General features: G+C 43.6%; 1 protein-coding gene across 6 annotated transcripts in view; it reads left to right on the top strand.

Moving 5' to 3' along the window:
• The window catches only part of LOC123746677 (long-chain-fatty-acid--CoA ligase 1), a 100203-nt gene that overhangs the window by 59811 nt on the left and 18891 nt on the right, over positions 1-21501 (top strand). For all 6 annotated transcript variants that reach the window (XM_045728346.2, XM_045728344.2, XM_045728345.2 and 3 more), the window contains 4 exons: positions 12439-12562; positions 17332-17601; positions 18038-18237; positions 19568-19711. In XM_045728346.2, the coding sequence (XP_045584302.1) occupies positions 12439-12562; positions 17332-17601; positions 18038-18237; positions 19568-19711 (738 nt within the window). The remainder of the gene's footprint in view (positions 1-12438; positions 12563-17331; positions 17602-18037; positions 18238-19567; positions 19712-21501) is intronic.

Genomic DNA, 21501 nt, shown 5'->3' with positions numbered 1-21501 from the left:
AGGACAGTGTAGCAGTGACCAACACAGTGTGGAGGACAGTGTAGCAGTGACCAACACAGTGTAGCAGTGACCAGCGCAGTGTTGGGGACAGTATGCCAGTGACCAACACAGTGTGGAGGACAGTGTAGCAGTGACCAGCGCAGTGTTGGGGACAGTATACCAGTGACCAACAGTGTGGAGGACAGTGTAGCAGTGACCAACACAGTGTAGCAGTGACCAGCGCAGTGTTGGGGACAGTATACCAGTGACCAACACAGTGTGGAGGACAGTGTAGCAGTGACCAACACAGTGTGGAGGACAGTGTAGCAGTGACCAACACAGTGTAGCAGTGACCAGCGCAGTGTTGGGGACAGTATACCAGTGACCAACACAGTGTGGAGGACAGTGTAGCAGTGACCAACACAGTGTAGCAGTGACCAGCGCAGTGTTGGGGACAGTATACCAGTGACCAACACAGTGTGGAGGACAGTGTAGCAGTGACCAACACAGTGTAGCAGTGACCAGCGCAGTGTTGGGGACAGTGTACCAGTGACCAACACAGTGTGGAGGACAGTGTAGCAGTGACCAACACAGTGTAGCAGTGACCAGCGCAGTGTTGGGGACAGTGTACCAGTGACCAACACAGTGTAGCAGTGACCAACACAGTGTAGCAGTGACCAGCGCAGTGTTGGGGACAGTGTACCAGTGACCAACACAGTGTAGCAGTGACCAACACAGTGTAGCAGTGACCAGCGCAGTGTTGGGGACAGTGTACCAGTGACCAACACAGTGTGGAGGACAGTGTAGCAGTGACCAGCGCAGTGTTGGGGACAGTGTACCAGTGACCAACACAGTGTGGAGGACAGTGTAGCAGTGACCAACACAGTGTAGCAGTGACCAACACAGTGTGGAGGACAGTGTAGCAGTGACCAACACAGTGTACCAGTGACCAACACAGTGTGGAGGACAGTGTAGCAGTGACCAACACAGTGTAGCAGTGACCAACACAATGTAGCAGTGACCAGCGCAGTGTTGGGGACAGTGTACCAGTGACCAACACAGTGTAGAGGACAGTGTACACCCTGTCCTCCACAGCACTGTAGCAGTAGTGACCAACACAGTGTGGAGGACAGTGTAGCAGTGACCAACACAGTGTAGCAGTGACCAGCACAGTGTTGGGGACAGTGTACCAGTGACCAACACAGTGTAGAGGACAGTGTACACCCTGTCCTCCACAGCACTGTAGCATTAGTGACCAGCACAGTGTAGAGGACAGTGTACACCCTGTCCTCCACAGCACTGTAGCATTAGTGACCAGCACAGTGTTGGGGACAGTGTACCAGTGACCAACACAGTGTGGAGGACAGTGTAGCAGTGACCAACACAGTGTAGCAGTGACCAGCGCAGTGTTGGGGACAGTGTACCAGTGACCAACACAGTGTAGAGGACAGTGTACACCCTGTCCTCCACAGCACTGTAGCATTAGTGACCAACACAGTGTAGAGGACAGTGTACACCCTGTCCTCCACAGCACTGTAGCAGTAGTGACCAGCACAGTGTTGGGGACAGTGTACCAGTGACCAACACAGTGTAGAGGACAGTGTACACCCTGTCCTCCACAGCACTGTAGCATTAGTGACCAACACAGTGTAGAGGACAGTGTACACCCTGTCCTCCACAGCACTGTAGCAGTAGTGACCAGCACAGTGTAGAGGACAGTGTACACCCTGTCCTCCACAGCACTGTAGCAGTAGTGACCAACACAGTGTGGAGGACAGTGTAGCAGTGACCAACACAGTGTAGCAGTGACCAGCACAGTGTTGGGGACAGTGTACCAGTGACCAACACAGTGTTGAGGACAGTGTACACCCTGTCCTCCACAGCACTGTAGCAGTAGTGACCAGCACAGTGTTGAGGACAGTGTACCAGTGACCAACACAGTGTAGCAGTGACCAGCGCAGTGTTGGGGACAGTGTACCAGTGACCAACACAGTGTTGAGGACAGTGTACACCCTGTCCTCCACAGCACTGTAGCAGTAGTGACCAGCACAGTGTTGAGGACAGTGTACCAGTGACCAACACAGTGTAGAGGACAGTGTACACCCTGTCCTCCACAGCACTGTAGCATTAGTGACCAGCACAGTGTTGAGGACAGTGTAGCAGTGACCAACACAGTGTTGAGGACAGTGTACACCCTGTCCTCCACAGCACTGTAGCAGTAGTGACCAGCACAGTGTTGGGGACAGTGTACCAGTGACCAACACAGTGTTGAAGACAGTGTACACCCTGTCCTCCACAGCACTGTAGCAGTAGTGACCAGCACAGTGTTGAGGACAGTGTACCAGTGACCAGCACAGTGTTGAGGACAGTGTACACCCTGTCCTCCACAGCACTGTAGCAGTAGTGACCAGCACAGTGTTGAGGACAGTGTACCAGTGACCAGCACAGTGTTGAGGACAGTGTACACCCTGTCCTCCACAGCACTGTAGCAGTAGTGACCAGCACAGTGTTGGGGACAGTGTACCAGTGACCAGCACAGTGTTGAGGACAGTGTACACCCTGTCCTCCACAGCACTGTAGCAGCAGTGACCAACACAGTGTAGAGGACAGTGTACACCCTGTCCTCCACAGCACTGTAGCATTAGTGACCAGCACAGTGTTGAGGACAGTGTACCAGTGACCAACACAGTGTTGAGGACAGTGTACCAGTGACCAACACAGTGTTGAGGACAGTGTACCAGTGACCAACACAGTGTTGAGGACAGTGTACCAGTGACCAACACAGTGTTGAGGACAGTGTACCAGTAACCAACACAGTGTTGAGGGCAGTGTATGGGTCTTACACTATGTTTTATCGAGTGTATATTATTTGGTCTTAACTTCTCTTGTGTTGTATATATGATATTTCCTCTCGCCAACACTTTCCCGCTGAAGAGAGGAAAGAATGCGTGTGAGATTGTGTTGTCAGAGAGCCAGCATCACGTGTCCTCTCTCGCTCACCAGGGACACTACGTGGCTTCCCCTCACGTTGTTCCCTCGGCTTCCCCTCACGTGGTGTCCCCTCTCGCCAGGGGCTGCTGCACCACCTGGACCCCCTCGCCAGGGACAGCAACACCAGCTGCTGCTCACACGACCGCCGTCACAAGGGGGAACACCAGCTGGTCAACATGTGACCAGCTGTCATGCCGTGCTACCTTGCACAGTATTGCAGACTTTTCCCTGCGTAACTGTACACTTACGTGCCGTTAGACACCAGATTCACGAAGCAGTTACACAAGCACTTACGAACCTGTACATCTTTTCTCAATCTTTGGCGGCTTTGTTTACAATTATTAAACAGTTAATGAGCTCGGAAGCACCAGGAGGCTGTTTATAACAATAACAACAGTTGATTGGCAAGTTTTCATGCTTGTAAACTGTTTAATAAATGTAACCAAAGCCGTCAAAGATTGAGGAAAGATGTACACGTTCGTAAGTACTTGCGTAAGTGCTTTCGTGAATCTGGCCCCAGGTTCGTAAGTGCTTGCGTAAGTGCTTTCGTGAATCTGGCCCAGCTCATTGTACTTTTTTTTATTAATTTTGATTCATGAGTTAGGTGGACGAGGGAATAGTACTCAGGGCTGAGTACTGGTGAGTCTTGAGATTTGAATTCATGCCATATGCAATGACTGACCAAGTCATGTCAGACTGTGAGGCTGATCAGCCCATCGCGTCAGAGGGAATATATGGCATGTCATCTTTTTCATTTCAAGTAGTGTTGATGATGAGTCCCTCGTGGTGGTGGTGGTGTGGGCGTGTGGTCCACGGTGACAGCCTATGGCGTGCCAGGTACGCCCGCACGCCCACTTATCACATTACTAATAATAACCTTCACACAAAACGCGGGGGCACATCTGACGCAGGGAGTGTACGCGTGACGCAGGGAGTGTACGCGTGACGCAGGGAGTGTACGCGTGACGCATGGACTGTACGCGTGATGCAGGGAGTGTACGCGTGACGCAGGGAGTGTACGCGTGACGCAGGGAGTGTACGCGTGACGCAGGGACTGTACGCGTGACGCAGGGAGTGTACGCGTGACGCAGGGACTGTACGCGTGACGCAGGGAGTGTACGCGTGACGCAGGGACTGTACGCGTGACGCATGGACTGTACGCATGACGCATGGACTGTACGCGTGACGCAGGGACTGTACGCCTGACGCAGGGACTGTACGCCTGACGCAGGGACTGTACGCCTGACGCAGGGACTGTACGCCTGACGCAGGGACTGTACGCCTGACGCAGGGACTGTACGCCTGACGCAGGGACTGTACGCCTGACGCAGGGACTGTACGCCTGATGCAGGGACTGTACGCCTGACGCAGGGAGTGTATGCGTAACACAATGACTGTACGCGTGACGCAGTGATTGTACACGTGACGCAGGGACTGTGTCGAGAGTTCCAACACGCTAAATAGGTTGAGACTATGTTGGAGGAGTCAGCCAGAATCTTCGTACACTATATGCTAATTATCGCACTTCTGCTGTCTTCTGTGAGCTTGTTTAAAACACACACACACACACACATCAGCGGCATATGCAAGGCTGGTAAATATAAGAACTGCCTTCAGAAACTTGTGTAAGGAATCATTCAGACCCTTGTATACCTCATGTCAGACCAATCCTGGAGTATGCGGCTCCAGCATGAAGTCCATATCTAGTCAAACACAAAACAAAATTAAAAAATCTTGAGTTATGCCACTAGACTCATCCCCGAGCTGAGAGGTATGAGCTACGAGGAAAGATTACCAAACATTTATGGTTGTGAAGTTGTACTTCACAACCATAAATCGTTGACTTGTGCTCATCTCTCGCTTACAATCATCACTAGAAATATATATGTGTTTCTAGAATTCTGGAAACAGTGTGTCCAAGAAGTCTCCCAAGATAGGGTACACTAATGCTGGATTGTACCTGGATTGTACAATCCAGGTACAATCCAGGTGGCGTTCTGGGAGTTCTTCTACTTCCCAAGCCCGGCCCCAGAGGAAATAAAGTATTGGGTTAGTGAACAAGAACCTGATATAATATAAAAAGTGGAAATAGATAAATGATGTGATCTCGTATAAAATACACACACACAGAGATCACACTAACATGATGCATCAAATGAACAAATCCACAAGGGATTAACCCTGTCGTAGCTCAGTCGATTAAGGCAGTGTCTGGGATGCAATACACACACACAGAGATCACACTAACGTGATGCATCAAATGAACAAATCCACAAGGGATTAACCCTGTCGTAGCTCAGTCGATTAAGGCAGTGTCTGGGATGCTCCCGGACGCAGGTTCGAATCCTCGTCACGGCCCTTGTGGATTTGTTCGTATGAAATATTTCCAGTAGAATGCAAGTGAAATGGAAAGAAAGGAAACATACATGGAGGGAGAGTGGAAGTTTGAGGAACTAGAAGACCTAACGTTTAGGGAGCATAACCAAGCAAATATTGCGTCAGTCAGAAAAATGATCGGATGGATTACGAGAACCTTCAAATCCAGGGATCCCATCACAATGGTTGTACTCTTCAAGTCACTTGTGTTGTCCCGTCCTGAGTACTGCTCAGTACTCACTTCCCCCTTCAGAGCAGGAGAGATTGCTGAAATAGAGGGAATACAGAGAACATATACGGCACGCATAGACGAGATAAAGCACCTAAATTATTGGGATCGTCTCAAAGCTCTCCAAATGTACTCACTAGAAAGGAGACGAGAGAGATACCAAATAATATACACCTGGAAAATACTGGAGGACCAGGTCCCTAATCTACACAGTAAAATAACAACGTACTGGAGTGAACGATATGGAAGAAAATGCAGAATAGAACCAGTGAAGAGCAGAGGTGCCATAGGCACAATCAGAGAACACTGTATAAACATCAGAGGTCCAGTGAAGAGCAGAGGTGCCATAGGCACAATCAGAGAACACTGTATAAACATCAGAGGTCCGCGGTTGTTCAACGTCCTCCCAGCGAGCATAAGAAATATTGCCGGAACAACCGTGGACATCTTCAAGAGGAAACTAGATAGTTTTCTTCATGGAGTGCTGGACCAACCGGGCTGTGGTGGGTATGTGGGCCTGCGGGCCGCTCCAAGCAACAGCCTGGTGGACCAAACTCTCACAAGTCAAGCCTGGCCTGCGGGCCGCTCCAAGCAACAGCCTGGTGGACCAAACTCTCACAAGTCAAGCCTGGCCTGCGGGCCGCTCCAAGCAACAGCCTGGTGGACCAAACTCTCACAAGTCAAGCCTGGCCTCGGGCCGGGCTTGGGGGAGTAGAAGAACTCCCAGAACCCCATCAAGGTAGAATGCAGGGCGGACGACGAGTAGATGTGGTTATACTGGTAGACGAGTAGATGTGGTTATACTGGTAGACGAGCAGTAGATGTTATACTGGTAGACGAGGAGTAGATGTGGTTATACTGGTAGACGAGCAGTAGATGTGGTTATACTGGTAGACGAGCAGTAGATGTGGTTATACTGGTAGACGAGCAGTAGATGTGGTTATACTGGTAGACGAGCAGTAGATGTGGTTATACTGGTAGACGAGGAGTAGATGTGGTTATACTGGTAGACGAGCAGTAGATGTGGTTATACTGGTAGACGAGGAGTAGATGTGGTTATACTGGTAGACGAGGAGTAGATGTGGTTATACTGGTAGACGAGGAGTAGATGTGGTTATACTGGTAGACGAGCAGTAGATGTGGTTATACTGGTAGACGAGCAGTAGATGTGGTTATACTGGTAGACGAGCAGTAGATGTGGTTATACTGGTAGACGAGCAGATGTGGTTATACTGGTAGACGAGGAGTAGATGTGGTTATACTGGTAGACGAGGAGTAGATGTGGTTATACTGGTAGACGAGGAGTAGATGTGGTTATACTGGTAGACGAGCAGTAGATGTGGTTATACTGGTAGACGAGCAGTAGATGTGGTTATACTGGTAGACGAGCAGTAGATGTGGTTATACTGGTAGACGAGCAGTAGATGTGGTTATACTGGTAGACGAGGAGTAGATGTGGTTATACTGGTAGACGAGCAGTAGATGTGGTTATACTGGTAGACGAGGAGTAGATGTGGTTATACTGGTAGACGAGCAGTAGATGTGGTTGGCTCCTGCCCACAGCTCCTGGCAAGGCTGAGTCACACCGCCAGAATTTGCAGTTTAATTTAGGTTTTGGATAAAATATAACACGTGAAGAATTAAGGACAACTTATGTCAATGTTTACCTGGCTCTTATCCAGGCAGGCCCTTAACCACCACCACTACCACTACCACCATCACCACCACCACAACCACCACCACCACCACCACCACCACCACCACCACCACCACCACCATCACCACCACCACCATCACCATCACCATCACCATTACCACCACCACCACCACCATCACTACCACCACCACTACCACCACCACTACCACCACCACCACCACCATCCCCACCACTACCACCATCACTACCAGGTTCAAAGGTTTGCCACCAGACTAGTACCCGAGCTGAGAGGTATGAGCTACGAGGAGAGACTACGGGAATTGAACCTCACTTCGTTGGAAGACAGAACAGTTAGGGGGGACATGATCACCACATTCAAGATTCTCAAGGGAATCGACAGGGTTGATAAAGACAGGCTATTTAACACAAGGGGCACACGCACTAGGGGACACAGGTGGAAACTGAGTGCCCAAATGAGCCACAGAGATATTAGAAAGAACTTTTTTAGTGTCAGAGTGGTTGACAAATGGAATGCATTAGGAAGCAATGTGGTGGAGGCTGACTCCATACACAGTTTCAAGTGTAGATATGATAGAGCCCAATAGGCTCAGGAACCTGTACACCTGTTGATTGACAGTTGAGAGGCGGGACCAAAGAGCCAGAGCTCAACCCCCGCAAGCACAACTAGGTGAGTACCACCACCACCATCACCATTATCACCATCACCACCACCACTCTCCTATCCACCACTATCAGCCACCAGGGTGGTGGATCTGCCACATATGTGCTAGTTACTGTGGGGTAAAGAGACAAAAGAGCCATGTTGCAGTTCATACAGCAGTATGTGATGCCAATTGCCGCTATGTTGGTCCTCGCCCGGAACACATGCCCTAGCCTGAGGTATGTGGGGGCCAGGGGCCAGATTCACGAAGCTGTTACGCAAACACTTACGAACCTGTACATCTTTTCTCAATCTTTGGCGGGTTTGTTTACAATTATTAAACAGTTAATGAGCTCGGAAGCACCAGGAGGCTGTTTATAACAATAACAACAGTTGACTGGCAAGTTTTCATGCTTGTAAACTGTTTAATAAATGTAACCAAAGCCGTCAAAGATTGAGGTAAGATGTACACGTTCGTAAGTGCTTTTGTGAATCTGGCCCCAGATATCACTTGCCGCACCTAATGTTGCCGGAGAATATATTACACTAACATTACTGAAACAGATCACCAGTCTCTGGAGGGTAGTACTGGGGGTAGTACTGGGGGGTAGTACTGGTGGTAGTACTGGGGGTACTGTAGTACTGGGGGTAGTACTGGTGGTAGTACTGGGGGTAGTACTGGTGGGTAGTACTGGGGGTACTGTAGTACTGGGGGTAGTACTGGTGGTAGTACTGGGGGTACTGTAGTACTGGGGGTAGTACTGGGGGTAGTACTGGTGGTAGTACTGGGGGTACTGTAGTACTGGGGGTAGTACTGGTGGTAGTACTGGGGGTACTGTAGTACTGGGGGTAGTACTGGGGGTACTGTAGTACTGGGGGTAGTACTGGTGGTAGTACTGGGGGTAGTACTGGTGGTACTACTAGGGGTACTGTAGTACTGGGGGTAGTACTGGGGGTAGTACTGGTGGTAGTACTGGGGGTAGTACTGGTGGTACTACTAGGGGTACTGTAGTACTGGGGGTAGTACTGGGGGTAGTACTGGTGGTAGTACTGGGGGGGTAGTACTGGTGGTAATACTGGTGGTAGTACTGGGGGGTAGTACTGGTGGTAATACTGGTGGTAGTACTGGGGGTAGTACTGGGGGTAATACTTGGGTAGTACTGGGGGTAATACTGGGGGTAGTACTGGGGGTAGTACTGGGGGTAATACTGGGGGTAGTACTGGGGGTAGTACTGGGGGTAATACTTGGGTAGTACTGGAGGTAATACTGGGGGTAGTACTGGGGGTAGTACTGGGGGTAGTACTGGGGGTAGTACTGGGGGTAATACTTGGGTAGTAATGGGGGTAATACTGGGGGTAATACTGAGGTAATACTGGAGTGTAGTACTGGGGGTAATACTGGGGTGTAATATTGAGATAATACTGGAGTGTAATACTGGGGTGTAATACTGGGGTAACAGAGTCCATTGCAGGATAGATACTGTATTAACAACGTATTCATTTGTTTATTTAAACTCAAGTATATATTGTGTGTTATCCACGAGGCACCACTCTGTGTATGTGTCTGTTATATATATATATATATATATATATATATATATATATATATATATATATATATATATATATATATAATATATATATATATATATATATATATATATATATATATATATATATATATATATATATATATATATATAAGAGTGTCTGACCTCGAAGGAAAATGAGACGGGAAATTCTTTAAGTACTTTCGTATTGATCAGTACATCTTCAGACGGGTGTATGGATTCGTCGTGGTTATTCTGCACATTGCAAATCAATGTTTTTTATTGTAGTTGCAAATGAATGAATATATACTGTATACACACACACACACACACACACACACACACACACACACACACACACACACACACACACACACACACACACACACACACACACACACACACACACCCAAGATTTACAGAGTGGAAATAGACATTTCTTTACTCTGAATTCCAACAGAACAAGGGGACATGGATGGAGCTGGAAAATCGGATAAGTCACAGAGATGTTACAAAGTTTTCATTTAGCGTGAGAGTAGTGGGGAAATAGAATGAACTAAAGGAGCACATTGTGGAAGCAAACACTATTCATAGCTTTAAAACTAGGTATGATACAGAAGTAGGACAGGAGTCATTGCTTTAAACAACCAAAGGCTAGAAAGGCAGGATCCAAGAGCCAGTGCTCGAGACTGCAGGCACAAATAGGTGAGTACACACACATGATGGACCAAGTAAAACTGAAGTGCAAAGAGGCAGAAGAGAGATCCATACCAGTACTAAGGGAAAAAAGTAGGAGGACATATAATAACATGTGGTTCAGTAGACATTTTGCCAGGAGGCAAAATAAAGAAGCAGGAGGGAGTGGAGGAAATACAGAAGGCAGAGGACAGAGGTAAATTGGAATAGATGTAACAGAGGCTAGGAATGGCTACATAAACATAAGATTGACAGAAAAAACTATAAAAATGACATTGCCTCCAAAGCAAAGAGACAACCGAAACTACAACATAACCATATAAGAAGGAAAATGACAGTGAATGACCAAATGACCAGGTTACAAAAAAGAGGAGGCTAATATACAGAAAATGATAAAGAAATTTGTGAGGAGCTCAATGACAGATTCCATGGGGCCTGAACAGCTCCCAGAGCTAGATAAGGAAGCAGCCCCCAAAGAGAAACTTCTAAATATTGAGGTAACAGCAGAGGAAGTAAGAATACAAATAGTATCACTAGATGTAGCTAAAGCTACTGGGCCTGATAGAGTATCACCATGGCTGTTAAAAGAAGCAGCACAAGCCCTCAGCATACCAATAGCCCTAATCTTTAATGAGTCCCTTACAAGGGGGGTATCGCCCAGCTGCTGGAAGAAGGCTAATGTGGTGTCAATCTACAAAAAAGAAAATAGAGAAGAAGCATCTAACTACAGACCAGTGTCACTCACAAGCATCCTTACTTGAAAGAATTATAAGGCTAAGACTAGTTGAACACCTAGTAAGAATTGGGTTTATAAGTAAACATCAATACGGCTTTAGAGAAGGAAAATCATGCCTGTCAAACCTCCTGGAGTTTTATGATAAGGTAATGAAAATAAGGCAAGACAGAGAAGGCTGGGCAGATCGCATATTTCTGCACTGCCAAAAAGCCTTTGATACGGTATCACATAGGAGGTTACTATACAAACTTGAGAGGCAGGCAGGAGTAGGCGGCAATGCATTAACATGGGTAAGGAATTACCTAACGGACAGGTGTCAGAGAGTGACATTGAGGGGCGAGGAGTTGGACTGGTGTAGAGTAACAAGAGGTGCCTCAAGGATCGATGCTGGGTTCCACACTATTCCTCATTTATATAAACGACTTGACTGAAAGAGTTGAGTTTTATATGTCAATTTTTGCAGATAACGTAAAACTAATAAGGATGGCTGAGACAGATGAGTGTAAGATTCTCCAGGATGACTTGAACAGGTTGCAGAGCTTGTCCGAGAAATGGATGCTAGAGTTCAACACCAGCAAGTGTAAGGTGATGGAAATGGGATCAGGAGCCAGGAGACCTAAAGGGCGATACATGATGAAGGGAAAGTATCTCCCTATAGCGACTAAAGAAAAGGATCTGGGAGTGGACATAACACCGAACCTAACTCCAGAGGCTTGTATAAAAAGAATACCATCAGCCACATACTCTACGCAGGCAAAAGTTAGAACATCCTTCAAAAACTTGAATAAGGAGGCTTTTAGATCACTATATACTGCCTATGTGAGGCCAGTCTTAGAGTATGCCACCCCATCGTGGAGCCCCCATCTTAAAACACATATAAGAAAGCTTAAAAAAGTGTAGACGTATGTAACGAGACTCAACCCAGAGCTGCGAGTGATGAGGTACAAAGACAGACTGAAGGAATTAAACCTGACGACATTAGAAAGGAAAGGGAGAGGGGGAGGGCGACATGATATAAACGTATAACATACTTAAGAGGGATTGACAGGGTGGAAACAGAAATTTTTTACAGTGAATATCAACAGAACAAGGGGCATGGATGGAGGCTTGAGACTCAGATGTGTATAGAGATGTTAGAAAGTTTTCCTTTAGTGTAAAAGTTAGTGAGTAAATGGCATGACCTAAAGGAGCAGGTTGTAGTGGGTAACTCCATTCATAACTTTAAAAGCAGGTATGATAGCTAAATAGGTCAGGAGTCATTGCACTAGACAACCAACGGGATAGAAAAACAGGGTCCGATAGCTAGAGCTCAATCCTGCAGGCACAAATAGGTGAGTATTCACACACACATTCATTCATTCATTTCCAACAAGGATAAAAAACATTGTTCTGCAGTGTGCGGAATAACCACACTTTCCTTAGTTTGCATTATTAATGAGCTGGTCTCCAGAGCACGAATATATTGTTCTGCAGTGTGCGGAATAACTACACTTTCCTTAAATTGCATTATAAATGAGCTGGTCTCCAGAGCACGATTATCACCACCTTCCTTTTCTCCCACAGGGTACAGAACTTATTCGGGTCTCCAGACTAACGAAGGAGGCGCGGGAGGGGAAGTTTATGAAGTTTCTGTACGAGGACACCCGGACACTCTACGATGTCTTCCGCCGAGGCGTCAGGGAGTCCAGTAAGTCCCTACCTCTCACCCTCATGGAGAGGGCTGTTTAGCCTTATTGCATGTGAACACTGTGGACAGAGTACTAGAGTAACCCAAGCAACACAAGAAATGGAATGAAAGTGACAATATTATTGTGCACCCCATACTCATGCTATTAGTAGTAGTTTGTTGTATACCCCATACTCTTCCTATGAGCAGTAATTTGTTGTGCACCCCCATACTCTTCCTGTGAGTGAGCACACCCCATACTCATGCACCCCCATACTCATTCTGTGGGTGATAATATATTGTGCACCCCCATACTCATCCTGTAAGTGGTAGTTATTGTGCATTAAATAGATTTTAATTTATATATGTAACAATTAAGATTAGGGATATTATGATTATAAATACAGTACTACTTGGCACTCAGATCACAACCCAATCGAAGTTCAGACAAGCATGGGGCAATAGACCTGCGCAGCCAATCTCAAATATAAGAGGAGGAGAATTCAGCAAATTTGGTTTTAATAACAAACTGATTAACTGTGAACGAAGAAACCAAGACCTTACAAAAATATGTTGGAAAGAACAAGTAGATAATGGAAACCTAAATTAGTGCTTCAAGAAAATAGGTACAGTAGCACTAGAAATATGTAAAAGGTACATACCTCTAAGAAAAAAAGAATAAGATGTAAACTGGAACAAGAACAGCGTTCCCTCTATAGGCAAAGAAAACAAATAGCAGAACATCTCAAATGCTCCACTCTATCTCAACAATGATGAGGAAGGCTATCTATGTAGGGTAATATTGTAGAAATGATCGAGCTCAGGCTGCAAGAATCACCTGCCCGAAACGCTGCGCGTGCTAGTGGCTTTACAAGACTGTAATTACCATAATTGTATCCTCACATTCCTTATGTACATTCTTGTACTGTATATGCATAATAAAAAAAAAATAATAAATAAATAAATAAAACATAAAATCCAAAAGAGCAAAAAGCCATAAGTGATATTGAGAGGAATCCAAAATAATTTTTCTCATATGCAAAAACTATAAAAAACTGCATAGTTTTTGGTGCCTAGGCATAATCAGAGAATACTGTATAAACACCAGAGGTCCACGGTTGTCCAGCATCCTCCCAGCGAGTACAGGTATAAGAAATATTGCCGGAACAAACATGGACACCTTCAAGAGAAAACTGGAAAGTTTTCTTCAGGAAGTACCGGATCAACTGGACTGTGGTGGTTATGTGGGCCTGCGGGCCGCTCCAAGCAACAGCCTCTTGGGCCAAGCTCTCACAAGTCAAGCCTGGCCCTAAGCCAGACTTGGGGAGTAGAAGAACTCCCAAAGTGGCATTCAAGAACAATTCAGGCATCCAGCATTGAATCCCTGCACAAGGGTGATGGAACTTTCATAGATGACAACAAAGAAATTAGTGAAATACTGTACTGAGACTTTGGTAGGATTCAGTTTTCAGTGAACCCATGAACACATTGAAGATTAATGATCCAAATGAATTCTTAATGACTGTGACACCAATATCAAACCACATATCAGATATCACACTAACCTCGCTAGACTTTGAAGTAACCATAGACTGCCGCTAACCTCACTAGACTTTGAAGTAACCATAGACTGCCGCTAACCTCACTGGACTTTGAAGTAACTATAGCCATGCCCATGCACTCTGCACCAGGCCCAGACTCCTGGAATTTTATATTCATCAAGAAGTGCAAATCACCACTTTCACAGGCCATAAAAAGTTTTTGGAGACAGCCTAGATACTGGTGTCATCCCTGACATACAGTACTTAAAACAGCAGAGATTACGACACTTCACATAGGAAGTAGTAAAGTAGCTACAAAAAATTATATACCAATAGCTGTAACTTTATACACACAAATCTTTGAAAGAGTGCTAAGAATTTAGATTACAAATCACATAGAATCATAAAGTCTACATTACCCTGGGCAACACAGATTCAGAATAGGGCACTCTTGCCTCTCACAAATGCTGGATCACTTTGACATGGCATTAGGTTCCATAAAAGACAGGTAAAACGCAGATGTAATATACACAAACTTTGCAAAAGCTTTCGATAAATGTGACCATAGTGTTATTGTGCACAAAATGTGCTCAAAAGTACGTAGCTCAAAATCTTTAAATTCCTAATTAACAGAATGCAGACTGTAATAGTCAACACAGTAAAATCCTGATCATCCACCATGAAAAGCATAGTCCCCTAGGGTACCGAACTTGTTCCGGTACTTTTCTTATTCTGATATCAGACATAGACTAGGATACTGTACAAACTATAGTACTGTATCATCATTTGCAGATGCCACTAGAATTTTCAATATTGACGGATCTGAATCTGCCTCGCTATGCGAGACAAGAGAAACTTTGGGAATCGGGGATCAATCCAAAAGAAAAATATCAAAACAAGCCATTGTCAGAAATCAAGGTATTCTTAGGAAGACAATATAGAGGACATAGCAAACATCCTATCTGATGTAAATCAAGTCTTTCAATGGGCCACAGATAATATAGAGGACATGGCAAACATCCTATCAGATGTAAATCAAGTCTTTCAATGGGCCACAGATAATAACACGATTTTACTGAAAATAAATTTCAGCCCCTGTGCTATGGAAAAAACGAAAATATGCCTGGCATCGTGCTGCCTGGCATCCTGATACTTGGCATCTAGGGTTTTAAATCTAATACATAGAAGATAATCCCTTTGTTAGTACTTGTCTAAGATTACTTTAAACTTGGACTACTGTGGTGTGCAGTTGATCTGGGCAACCTGCTTGATACCTGCTTAATGGGGTTCTGGGAGTTTTTCTACTCCCAAAGCCCGGCTCGGCCAGTTGGCAAGAATGCCAACTGCTCACATGTGAACATAAACCCACTAACAATTACACAATCCAAATTTAAAGTAAAAAAAACTTTACATCTATAAAAAACTTTATAGATGTAAAATGTAAGTGTTTTACATCTATAATTGAGTTTACACCAAATTACAGTACTGATTATTATTTACTTAGGAGAAAGTCATATTAACAGCATAAACAATTCAATTGAATTTTAAGAGTAATAAAGGATGACAGAGTAATAACTGATTAAGAGTAATAAAGGATTTTAAGAGTAATAAAGGCTGAAGGATGTGAGAGAAGATAGTTAATAGCATTGTTAAGAATATGTTAAGATAAAGTGTCATGTACATGTTGTGATATTAAGATAATGTGTCATGTTGTGATGCTGTCTGTGGCAACCACAACCACATGACCAGTATTTAAGTCAGTCATTATACTGTATCAAGTATCACCATTTGGTCACCACTTGGTCCGGGAGACATCTCCCGTCACGCAGGGTGCAGTCGCGCCTCCACAGATCTCCAGTATCATCTTTTGATACTGGTAATGGCTCGAAAGGGCCACCACTTACGGGCTATTCATGCCCGTGCCACCTCTTGGGTGGCTTAATCTTCATCAATCAATCTGTATCAAGTATAAAGAACAGAAGCATATGGACACAAGCTCTTGGCACTGTGTCTGTAGAGGTGCCACCCTGTCATGGTACTGAACAGTAGAGCTGCCATTGACAGTTCCAATGTGTCTTAGCAGTGTAGAGCTGGCACTGAGTGTCTTAGCAGTGTAGAGCTGGCACTGTGTTTGGCACTGAAGAGCTGGCACTGTGTTTGGCACTGAAGAGCTGTTTCTATGATAGGTTGAGAGAACTAACCCCTCACAACCTTAAAGGGGAAAGGAAACAGAGGGAATATGTTTAAGACATACAAAGTCTTGATGGGAATGGATAAGGTGAATATTGGAAGCCTATTTAAATTAAAAGGAGGCAGGACAAGGGGACATCAGTTAAAGCCGGATAAGTAATTGTGTTGAAGAGTTGTAAGAAAGTTTGTGTTCCCAGTATGGGTGGTCGGTGTAATGTGGTTGGTCAGTCGGTCGGTCGGTAATGTGGTTAAAATACTAATGTGGTCAGTGGTGGTCGGTCGGGATCCACTGATCCTCCGGCAAGTGGAATATATTGAAGGAAGAGGTTGTTAAAGTCATCTCCATCCACAACTTTTAAAAAATATATGATAAAAACGTTAATACAGTACTCAGTATTGAGAGGGGTAATTAATGCAGGTATAAATGGCTAGGAAGTGGGGCATAAGGAGGCAGATGTCATTCCCCCTGTAGTCACTAATAGGTAAGCACCATGTCTCTTGACATTGCAGAGTTGCTACCATATGTTTGACACTGCTGATTTGCCATTGCGCTTTTACTTTTAACAACGCAAATGTCACCAGCATTTAAGGAAAAGACATTGTCAGATTGTGTTTGCTCTGTGTCTTAAAAGGAAGGGTAAGATCTTATGGTTATTTCAAAGTGGGAATGGTATATACTTTAAAATGTGGCGTGTGCTGGTAGAAATATGTCATAAAGCCTCTATGTGACACTGACATCATCCTCCTTTTTTTTTTTAAATTCTTTAATTACTGCCCAAACAACAACTACTGGGTATGTATAGTTTATACAAAACTAAGAATGGTTCTTCGCCTGCAGACAATGGCCCATGCCTGGGACCTCCTTTTTTTTTTCAATTCTTTAATTACTGCCCAAACAACAACTATGTATAGTTTATACAAAACTAAGAATGGTTCTTCGCCTGCAGACAATGGCCCATGCCTGGGACCTCCTTTTTTTTTTTTTAAATTCTTTAATTACTGCCCAAACAACAACTATGTATAGTTTATACAAAACTAAGAATGGTTCTTTGCCTGCAGACAATGGCCCATGCCTGGGAGCAAGAGAGGGCCCTGGAAAGCCCTACCAGTGGCTGCACTACAATGAAGCACTTTTAAGGGCAAAAAACTTTGGTGCTGGTCTAGTGGCTTGTGGTCTGAGCCCCGGACCCGAGACCTTTGTCGGCATCTACTCGCAGAACTGTCCAGAGTGGATCCTCACTGAACAAGGTCTCTACTGTCAGTCTATGGTCATTGTGCCACTATATGATACACTGGGACCAGAGGCATGCAATTTTATTATAAACCAAGGTGAGGAATTTTCATGGTAAATACATAGAAAATAATAATTAAGTAACCCACACATAAGAAAAGAAAAATGACAATACTGTATTTTGTTGTTCTTAACTGTTATCAAGTCATGTAATAATCCAGAATGGACCAAAATGTTATAATTTTCTTTTTGATATGTGTGGGTAGGGTGTCTAATGTTCAGCCATATTATTGTGCCTTACTGTCTACTACATATAGACAAATACTTGTTTCATATAAAAATCAATATTTATTCCTATAAAGTTCAAATATACTGTATATTTATATTTTCCGTCATTCAGCATGTTATTATAATATTGTATAATAAAATGACCTTAAGATTTTAAATTTCTTGTACCCTTTTTATATACAGTACATACACCCTGTACAGTAATTACCTTCATTTAAAAATTGTTGTGATAACTCGTTGCAACAGCCTCGATCAACACGGTGGTTTGCCAGGATGACAGCAAGATGAACCAGTTGTTGCAGAACCCACCCAAATGTCTCCAGACTCTCGTTGCTATCAAAGACGTCAGTCCTGAAACTGCTGATCTCGCAAAAAAATGTGGAATTGTTATCAAGTTCTTCGAAGAAATTGAAACTCTTGGTGCTGCGAGTGATCTTCCAGAGTTGGTGAGTTTATTACATTAATATTAATACAAAAAAATATTATTATCTTCGTATATTACAATGGACATGCTAAGATGGTTATTTTACATTGTTGACTTTGACCTTTCAGATGAATTTGCATAAATCTGTGAATTGGTGTTTAACTTAGGTTTTGGATGACTTGAACTCAAGTACACAATTTGCTGGACTTAAAAGTACTTTAATTGGTTTTCAAATATATGTACACCTGTGTACAGTATATGGGATCATCTGTGCTGTTATAGATTAATCATATATATTATCTATACAATAACAGATAACAGAAAACACTCTTGAAATAGATATCTAGTTAATTACTGTATTGCATTATTTCACATTAATGTATTATATTTGTATATATATTTTTTAAATTGGAGGAGACTAATTGGTAAGTTTACAGTGGATTAAAATTTAGTACAGTACTTTGTGGCCATTTTGTATTATATTTATGTTTAGTGACAACATTGTTATTTACATTTGTTGGGTACTAAAATTAAATATCAAAGTATTTGTCACATGTCATTGTAGGACATGTCCTACATCTCGCTAAAACAGGAAGAAAGGAACTTGAACAGTTGATTTGTTGGGGGGAACAGTCATATGTTTTCATAAAATCTCTCTAAAGTTAATTAAGAAATTACCACAACATTTATTATTCCAATTTGAAGTAATGATTGTCTAAGAGAATTAAAATAATGGCTTAAGAGCATTGGTTTCCCACAATATTTTTTTAATTACAGTACAGTGACTGTAATTATCAAAAGAAAGTATTGAGGCCCAGAGACTTTAGCAAAAAATTTTCTTAATAATGAAGAATCAGTGAAGGGCAAGCCATGATGTTTGATCAGTAAAGAGCTCCTTTAGTCTTGGTTATCTTGAGATGATTTCGGGGCTTTTAGTGTCCCCGCGGCCCGGTCTTCGACCAGGCCTCCACCCCCAGGAAGCAGCCCGTGACAGCTGACTAACACCCAGGTACCTATTTTACTGCTAGGTAACAGGGGCACAGGGTGAAAGAAACTCTGCCCATTGTTTCTCGCCGGCGCCTGGGATCGAACCCAGGACCACAGGATCACAAGTCCAGCGTGCTGTCCGCTCGGCTGACCGGCTAGAATACACAAAACCAACTTACATAATCAGCTGGGAAAGGATTACAATTCCTCCATCACGCCACTCGTACCATCAGTCCTCTATTAGACTTGATGTAGCTCTTTACTGAGTAAAATGTCATGTGCAATACCATCTTATCCTTGACTTCTGATTCTTTCAACAGACTTAAAATCATAAAACCATGAATGATATTAAAGTTTCTTAACAGCCGCCGCAGCCAGAGGATCTATGCACCATCTGCTACACATCTGGTACTACTGGTAATCCTAAGGGTGTTATGTTGACACATGAAAATATTGTTGCAGATGTTTCTGCAACACTCCTACAGCTCGCTGAACACAAGCCACATAAAGTAAGTTGATTTCTTGATGACAGACTAATACTTTACTTTGTAGTTATCTTATCTTTCATATTCATCCTTAAATGTTGATGTTCTCTTTGTCTTCCTACTGATGTGAATGAGTAAATATCGTCTTGAAATCATTATCCAGCAAGACACCTTGAATGCAAATTTATATAAATATATATGATATTAGTTACCTAGTGGTTATTGTAAAACTGTGTTGTTATTATTAATCTGGGAGGGAAAGGGGAAGGGAGCCTATGACTTGTGAAGGGTCAACTCTATTTATTATAATGAGTTTTTCAACTATTTTTAAGCTTAATGGCATTTCTAATTTAAATGGCTCTAGCAGGTGAATTCTTCCATAGTTATTATTATCTGTAAATATTACTTGTTTGTAAAAAGTAAATCCTGCCTATTAAACCTGCCTATTTGGAAACGGTAAGCAACTACACAGACAAAGGACTTTCAGTAGATGTAGTGTATACAAACTTCTCTAAAGCATGTTGTAAGGTGCCACATGAAAGACTGGCACAGAAACTGTAAACACAGGTTAAATGGTAAAAATACTAGAATTGATAAAATAATTGTTTAAATAAAAAGGCAGGGGGTCATCCTAAATGGATGATACTCTTACTGGAAAAATGTAGAATAAATTATTGCAAGATTCCATTTTAGAGCCAACCCTCTTTTGTATGATGACAAAATCACAATCCATATCATAATATTTGGAGATGACACAAAGATTTATGGCAAAATGGGAATCAAAAACGATACCCGAGTTTACCTGAAAGCCATTAACACTAGTGACCCCGATGAGGACAGGAAGCCGGTGCCTTGTCGAAGGTCTCCCCATTTGCTTTGATGATCTTTTCCAGCTGTACTGTATTTTAAAACCCAACTGAGTTTTTGGCATTGATGGCTTTGGCAGGTAGGCAGTACCATGGGTTTATAACCCTGTGGGTGAAAAAGCATCTCCTGTTCTCAATCTTACATTGTGGCTTGTTAAGCTTGAAACCATTGCTCCTTGTTTGTGCTACATTTGACCTTTTGAAGAAATTTTCCAGATCAACATCCTCCAATTTGTTCAGTACTGTACAGTATTTTAAATATTTCAATGAGATCCGCCCTGTCATGCCTGGTTTGTAGTGTTGTTAGCCCTGAGGCACTCAACCATTCCTAATACAGTACGTGAGTTGACTTAACTCTGGAGTGATTTTTATGCTCAGTGTTGCACTTTCTCCAGAGCAGCTGTGTCCTTCTGAAGATGAGGTCTCCATGCTTGGGTACAGTGGGGGCACACCAAATGAGATCCAAATGGGGGCACACCAGAGATTTATACAATTGAATCACTACCTCCTTTTCTTTGAAATCGAAGGTACACTTGATTATGCCAAATGCAGGCGATGAGTCACAATAACGTGGCTGAAGTATGATGACCAGACCACACACTAGAAATTGAAGAGACGACGACGTTTCGGTCCGTCCTGGACCATTCTCAAGTCGATTGTGTGAGAATGGTCACAATCGATTTGAGAATGGTCCAGGACGGACCGAAACGTCGTCGTCTCTTCAATTTCTAGTGTGTGGTCTGGTCACGATTATGCCAAATGTTTGGTAATCTTTTTTTTTTAGCTGCTGTTCCTACCCGTTGTGCAACTTTCAGTGAATGGTGGATTTTGACTCCAAGGTCCTTTTCTTCAATGATCTGCTGTACTGTAATGTTATTAATTAGGTAGTTGTGTGCAGGTTGGTGTTCCCAACATGGATGGTCTTGCATTTGTTGATATTAAAAAGCA

This window comes from Procambarus clarkii, chromosome 85, assembly GCF_040958095.1.
Source record: "Procambarus clarkii isolate CNS0578487 chromosome 85, FALCON_Pclarkii_2.0, whole genome shotgun sequence".
NCBI classification, from domain to species: domain Eukaryota; kingdom Metazoa; phylum Arthropoda; class Malacostraca; order Decapoda; family Cambaridae; genus Procambarus; species Procambarus clarkii.
Note: the sequence above shows the minus strand (reverse complement) of the source record. Positions and strands in the feature narration are given on the sequence as shown.